Consider the following 7,354-nt stretch of genomic DNA (forward strand, 5'->3'; position numbering starts at 1 on the left):
ATTTGACAATTTTTAAGACCATTCTTAATATTGACTTTTAAATGATGACACAAAAAGATAAAAGAACTTTAAGATCACTTGTTACTGCTAATCTAAATTAATGCTCAAGGCATGTATATGAACCTTGAATTGTATTTTCGTCTACGTACATAGAAAGACCTAATGTACAAATTACTTTGAAAAGTATCTTTCATGTAGCCTTTATTTTACTCATACAATAGTGGAGAATAAATCATAATAGCATCAATTTTTCCTTCTCTATTATTTTTGTCCTAAAAAATAGAGATTGGACAAAATAGTTGTTGGATTTAAGTTTCCAATGAAGATAAACAGTACTAAAACACACAACACGAATATAGCTGCATATGTGTTTGAAAGTATAGTATTCTTTCATGTTGTAAATTTTTAGACTAAAGAAAGGTAGCTTCGTCTAAGGAAAATTAATATTTTCCTTAATCAGCTTTCATGACACCTAAAATTAACATATAAAATGGAGATATTAAACAACGTATTGGAAAAAAGTCTGAGGACTAAAGTGATAAAACAAATAGCAAATTCTTTAGCAGGAGCCTTGTCTTATTCTATGTGGGAATTGAGACTAGCAAAGATGCTGTTTTTTATTCAATTGCAGTATTATTATAATTAATGAATATAACGGTTGCCTTCGACTCATTTGTCTCTCGCCTATTTTGTTACATGTAAATAACTTGATGAGAAGGGATCATGTCATGACACCATCAGCTATTCAAAAAGATTGATTTTAGATTTTGTATTGTTATTATGCAGCAGACATGAAAAAGTTTTGAGGTATGAAATGTGTGGAATAAGTCTTAAATTAACTTCATGTACTTTGCCTTTTTTTCCTTTTTTTTTTGGGATTCTAAATTTTTCCTCAAATTCTATGCTATTATCTGGAGAAAAAAAAACATTAATTGTCTTTGTTCACAAGTATTTAGCTCTATACGTAATTGGTTGTGCATACAAAATTAGATTCGTAATGCTCCTTCTACATGAATACTATATGAGTTTGAAGGTTAATTAATTTACGTGCACCAACTTTGAGTTTTGCTAATTCTTAATAGTATGTGGACTTCCTATTTTTTTTTTTTTGGAGTTCTTGAATTGTTCGCTTTCCTTTGAAAATGTAACCTTCTTTGGTAGATACTAAATGTTACTTGGTATCAGTAGGGATGAATTTTCAGGTCAATCTTATTATACTTTTCAAGTTTATATTAGAAGAGAGTATTAAGGAAACAATCTCATAAACACAAATTTTCTTTCTCCTAATTTTATTGTAAGTTGATAATGAAGATAGGAATCACAAAACCCATCAAGAAGCTTGACTTAATGGAATGAAAACTTCTTCACATATCGACTGTTTAGCAAATATTGCATTCCAGACAATATAATATTTTCCTCTTTATGAAGTCTTATGCTTATCCAATTTTGAATCCTATCGGGCCAACATGTATAGAATCAATTTGGAAGCTCTATAACTTAATAATTGCACTAACTAGCAAATCCTTAAATTAAAGTTTCAGTTGATATTAATAAAACAGCTGCTTATGAAAAAAAATCAAGTTAAGTACAAACTTATGACTTTAAAATGAAAGAACAAAAAACCCGCACACACATATATACATGTATGTTTGTTCCAAAACTTTTTATAAAGTTATATCATTTCTTACCTTTTTTATAATTAAATCTTTAAGCTATCAAAAATAGCATTAAGTAAATATATTTTATGTTGTGGGATGGGATGGGTTGGTTAGTATGGAGGGAGGGAGTGCACGTGGGAGATCTCAGCACTTACACACTAAAAAAATGTAAATAGATTTTAGCATACAAACATAAATTTACGAAAAAAAGGTCTCAATTAGCAAGTCTATGCTATCTCTTCTTCTTTTAACCTATGTGGCTTATTATATTTTATCAAACGTGTGCAATCAAGTTTTATCCACCATCATATCCATTGATATGTGCATGACTTTCAACAAATGAATACATACTAAATATTACATCAATATTGTTAACAGTGTTGTACAAAAATAATTTTCTTTTTTTTCGCACTAAAAATATGATGTTATGATTCCATATGCCCAAGCACTTCTATGGGACATCCTGTTGAATTAAATTTTTACATCAAGTATGTCACTAATTAGAAGTTTTTCTTCTCATTTTATAGTAATAGTTCTGTTTCATCTTTTCTACTGCAATTTGTGGGCTCTTTTGTGTTTTACATCAAATCAGTTTAGTGGTAGTTTAGACCAAGTTCTTTATTATACCTTTTTCTCATTTCTTAGTTTCATAAAAAGGCCACTTATAGGTGATACTTACCTATCAAATGATTTATAGGCACTCAAACGGATTCTATCAATTATGGCATTTACATTTTTATAGTAACCATATTTGTCATTTTACACAAATAACTTGAAAGCAAAGTATCATACAATATCTTATTTATCACAATAATTGTTTATGTCTTTCTAGAAGTTTATGCATCAACACATTATAGCTAACAAATAAAGACAAATGATTATAAAAGAAATGAAAAGATTAGAGATCATTTGAAGGAAAAACAGTAATAAGGAAAAAAAATTGAACACACAATTAGTCAACATGGCTTCATAGAAAAGGTAACTTTTAAAATAAGCGTTTCTATTTACTTTTTTGTTAATTCTTTGCCTACAGTATATATAACATAGAAGCATGACAAGTTTTAGTGCAACAAAACACACGCAATGTACGTGCACTTTCCTAGTATATATATATTGCTAGTTCCTATGATTCGAATACACATCAATTCTCGAGCTCCGCTGTTATTTGTTACATTTAAATAGATTTGAGGTTGAATCATATCATTTTGAAATATGTTCTTTCAATGCAAGGGATGAAGGAAAAAAAAGGAAATATTCTGTTTAAAATTAAAAAAAATTGTAATTTCCCAAGACTTATTTCTATTGGTTTTATTTTATTTATCCCTTATCTCGAAATAATGAATTGAGTCCGTATAGGCATTTTGGATGCTGCTATTGAAATATCCCTTCTAGCTATATATATATATATATATATATATATATATATATATATATATATATAATGCAAGTCACTGTAGCAAAGCATTCTGAATCTAAACGTTATAAACCAAAAGCATAATGAAGTAAGTAGTATGTTTTGAGAATAAAAGCCTAATTTCTGATGACCACAAGCATGTATTTTTCTTAAATCAGGATAAGACAGAAAGCCTTGCCCAATCATTTGAAGATCAATCTATCCCGCTGTCATACAATTATTATACTTGTTTGTGCTATTCTTTTCTTATCATATATCCCATCGTCAAACCATCTATATTTTCTTTTCCAATTGAAATGGTCATTACACTCTGGCGGCTTTGCAGTTGACCATAGTCTCTGAATTCTCCAAAGCAACTGCGGCCGGAGACTACATAGTCTGGATGGCTGGTCATATCAAAACCTCTCCTATCAATGAGCCTAAGCAGACAAAAGCAATCGGCTCTTGCACATGGTCAAAAATTAGCACTCGGCTTAGCATCAATTAGTAATAATCAATAAGGAGACAAATGCAACAATAACGCTGTCTTCCAATCTTTCAATACCATTGTCTAGAGCACTTGATCACTAATTGTAAGTAAATGCTCAAAGCACCGAAAGTGAAGAATGCCACTAACCTATTACACCTCTTGGATACAAAATTCATGACCTTTCTGTACTAGAATTCAGATAAAAACCTGCTGAGTACAAAACAATAAATTAAAAAATGAACTTACAAAATCTTGACAAATTTTCCCTATGCAACTACTTGACGTGATTCGAGGTGTCTATCATTCTGCTGTTGTTTATCTGGGATGTAACTCAGTGATTGAAACTTCGTTGATAGACGGGTTTGGTGCTGACTTGGTGCTGGTAGATGAATCAGATACTGGTAAATCGTTAGGTGAACTTTGTGTTCTACTACGACCAAAATATGCAGGCGGATTAGGTGCAAGCAACGTTATAGAGTTACTATTGAGCATGAGAACTATTGAAGCCATGGTTGGCCTTTGTTCAATTTCGTCTTGAACGCACAGCAAGCCAACATGGATGCTTCGAATAACTTCATTTCTTGCATATGTATCTCCGATTGTTGGATCTACCAATGCTAATGGTGTTCCATCCCTCCATTGTCTCCAAGCCTGCAATATGTATTGCAAGTGATGATAGTGGAATAAAATTGTCTCATTCAAATGTATACAAAGAGCTCTCCAATGAGAATTCCAAGAAAATGAGATGTTTATTTTGCACTTACATAGCTTAGAAGGTCATCTCCTCCATGAGCTTGGTTGAACTGACTGATCTTCTTGCCACTCAGAATTTCTAAAATTAGAACACCAAAACTGAACACGTCTGATTTTACAGAGAACAAGCCGTGCAAGTATTCAGGAGCCATGTAACCACTACAAATTAGAACCATTTGTAATACACTTCAGGATTCAGCAATTTGAAAATTTAAAACTGATGATGACAAAATGTAGAGAATGTAATTAAATATTAGAGTTTTAAAGATAGTGGGATCGTGTTATTACAATCATATAACCATGTAGATAACAAGATGTGGGTGCAGAACTTACTATGTTCCTGCGATTTTACTTGTATTTCCTTCAGATTGATCAACTCCAAAGAGCCTTGCCAAGCCAAAATCAGCGATCTTTGGATTCATATTTCTGTCTAATAATACGTTACTGGCTTTAAGATCACGATGTATAATCCTAAGTCGAGAATCTTCATGAAGATAAAGAAGTCCTTTTGCTATTCCTCCTATGATCTTGAATCGTCTTGACCAGTCCAACAATGGTTGCTTTTCTGGGTCTATACAATCATCAAACATGGCACGTCTTTGTTAGTTTCTTTAACTACAAAAGTTGTTAATTTCCAAAAAAGACTCGACAATCAATTCCAAAATAAATCAAGGGTGTTTGACTGGAACCTAACCAAAGAGAAAGTAGTCAAGACTTTTGTTGGTCACAAATTCATAGATGAGTATTCTTTCATCTCCTTCCAAGCAGAAACCAAGTAGTCGGACCAGGTTTCTGTGTTGAAGCCTAGCAACCAGGGCAATTTCGTTTTTAAATTCTTCTGTACCTTGAGCTGAGCTTCTTGATAGCCTTTTCACAGCTATCTCTTGTCCATTATGAAGTGTACCCTGATTGTAAATTAACAAAGTATAAGCAAAATTTTGATTGACAACGATCATATTCATAAATTTTCAGCATACTTGAAAATGGTTTAAACTTAACGCACCTTGTATACAGGTCCAAATCCACCTTTTCCAATTCTGTTTCCAACGGCAAAATTGTTCGTGGCGGCTTGAATATCACTGAGGTTATATTGTAACGATTCTGCGGTTGAGATTTCACTTGCACCTGCAGCAAAAATGGTACAAGCTTAGTGAAAATTAAATGAATCGACCCTTTAAGAATGGTAAATGTGTTTACTGCAACTGCACTTCTTAGTCCTTATAATTTACCGCTTGTTTCCATAATGGCAAAATATGGCTTCCTGGGTCTCCTTGCTATGCAGAAGCCCACGACCAATAGCACAATGGCAAGAGATATTGGGACAACAATTGCAACAATTGTTTGTGTTGAGATTCCGCCCCCCTCTGAATAAATCAATAAAAGCTCTTTAGCTCAAAAATCTGTTTTTAAAGTAAAGTAGGCAAGGATTTGAAAAGTGAAATGTTCAGATCCATTTATTCTTTTAAAATCTTTAACAAATAAGACAGTTTAAATTCCCATACTGGATTCTGTCAAAATAACTGACCAATGGAGATTTTTGTGGTTTTCATAGTTATATATAGAGAAAAAGATTCGGGATTTCTTCTTCCGCTGCTTCATTAAGCGAGCAATTGGCTGCAAAAAAGTAATGAAATCTATACAATCCACGTGAGAACTTGATGAATATAGCTGTTGACTACCAGGTGTGGCTCAATAGCTACAAGTGTGAAAGACTTGAAATACTAACTAATCCTAAAACAAAATTACAATTAAGAGTTCAGATAAATTCATATCATTTTGTTAAGAACTGGAACTTACCTTCACTACTAGTAGAATTGGAAGGAGGAAGTGGAGGAGGAGGAGTAGGAGGATGACTCAATGCAGGCTCGGGTGCTGGGCTTATAGAATTGTAAAACTTGTAGAGTTCATACCTAATATTGCAGCTAAAAAACGCAAATCTACAGCCCTGACGGTTATTACAGTATGTGGGTATTTGAGAAATGGCGCTTCTAAGGCAATTCTCGCAGTCAAGACTGGAAAGATCTGGAGTACACTGTCCAAGGGCGTATAATCTCCTCTGAAATGGGGAATAATCCTCTTCTTTGATAGCAAATTTCTTCCCTGACCGAGCATTTGCAGCCTGACTTGCTATGTCATCCATGATATGACTTAAGACCTGGTTGAACTTGTCTGGATCAGTGGCATTCTGTTTATTCACCCTATAGAAGATGATCCCCTGATCGGCCCTGGAGAACATGGACTCATTTGAATAACGCAACAAGCACTCGTCGTCGTACGACATAAAAGCAGTCGTTTGATTCCAGCATTTCTTTAGAATATCCCCACGGGCGTTTGCTACACATCGTCCACAACCATCGGGATTCACATCTCCTCGACAATTAAATAGGCCGTAGACCATGTTAGAGGGGTCATGGCCAGCAGTGAAATTGTAGAAGCCATTCCTGCTTGCCAAAGAAGCATTTGAGGATAGAATGGAAAGGAGGAAATTCAAGTTGTCTGTATACATTCTGCCAACAGTGCTGTTAGGATTATATGCAGAATTGTCGCACCAAGCATCGGCATAAATCAGTCTGGTGTCGAAGCTAATCATACAAATTAGCAGGAAACAAGAGATTAATACACTTCTGGAGATCATTTTGATCAGAATCAAGTAGATGATCAAAAGTAAACAGTTGTCAATTTTTGTATTCAGGCGTGCTTGAACCTTGAGATATTAGTATGAAATCCACTATGCCAGGGAACGAAGTCACTTAGGAAAACTTCTGAAAGATTAGCTGGTCATCCTGCTTCCACGTTCTTTCTTGTGTGAAAACAGGAATCAGGAAAGTAACGAAAGTCTTTGTCGTTGATGCTGACGGGAGTGAAAAAGTGAGGGCGCCCCACACTTCCATGCTTTGTCTTTTTTGCACGATATTCTGCAGATTAATAAAACCGGATACTGGGATCGAGGTCCAGTCAACTCAACTGCCGTGTCTCCTTTAAGCGAGTACAAGTCTTCCTCGAAGAATTTTCCAAATGTACCTAATTTCTCCAAGGAATTTCCTCGAAGAATTCATTCTT

General features: G+C 34.1%; 1 protein-coding gene across 2 annotated transcripts; it reads right to left on the minus strand.

Moving 5' to 3' along the window:
* Nucleotides 1-3,581: 3,581 nt before the first annotated feature.
* On the minus strand, nt 3,582-7,034 carry LOC113718718 (cysteine-rich receptor-like protein kinase 10). 2 transcript variants are annotated; one of them, XM_027243619.2, is made up of 7 exons: nt 6,092-7,034; nt 5,524-5,658; nt 5,298-5,419; nt 4,989-5,199; nt 4,628-4,865; nt 4,306-4,453; nt 3,582-4,192 (listed from the first exon to the last, which is right to left on the minus strand). In XM_027243619.2, exons 1-7 carry the CDS (start codon nt 6,927-6,929, stop codon nt 3,857-3,859), a joined length of 2,028 nt encoding a protein of 675 aa, XP_027099420.2. In that variant the 5' UTR covers nt 6,930-7,034; the 3' UTR covers nt 3,582-3,856. The 2 variants fall into 2 exon arrangements, with proteins under 2 accessions (XP_027099420.2, XP_071928827.1); XM_072072726.1 differs by lacking the exon at nt 6,092-7,034 and adding an exon at nt 5,820-6,067.
* Nucleotides 7,035-7,354: the final 320 nt, after the last annotated feature.

The sequence above is a fragment of the Coffea arabica genome, chromosome 11e (genome assembly GCF_036785885.1).
Source record: "Coffea arabica cultivar ET-39 chromosome 11e, Coffea Arabica ET-39 HiFi, whole genome shotgun sequence".
NCBI lineage: Eukaryota > Viridiplantae > Streptophyta > Magnoliopsida > Gentianales > Rubiaceae > Coffea > Coffea arabica.

Excerpts from the sequence above, each read along its gene's own strand:
- LOC113718718 (XM_027243619.2), bottom strand. The coding sequence starts at position 6,929 with ATGATCTCCAGAAGTGTATTAATCTCTTGTTTCCTGCTAATTTGTATG. Across the intron at positions 5,659-6,091 it reads CAATTCTACTAGTAGTGAAG|AGGGGGGCGGAATCTCAACA; the intron begins GTAAGTTCCAGT and ends TGATTTATTCAG. Across the intron at positions 4,866-4,988 it reads TCTTGACTACTTTCTCTTTG|ACCCAGAAAAGCAACCATTG; the intron begins GTTAGGTTCCAG and ends ATGATTGTATAG.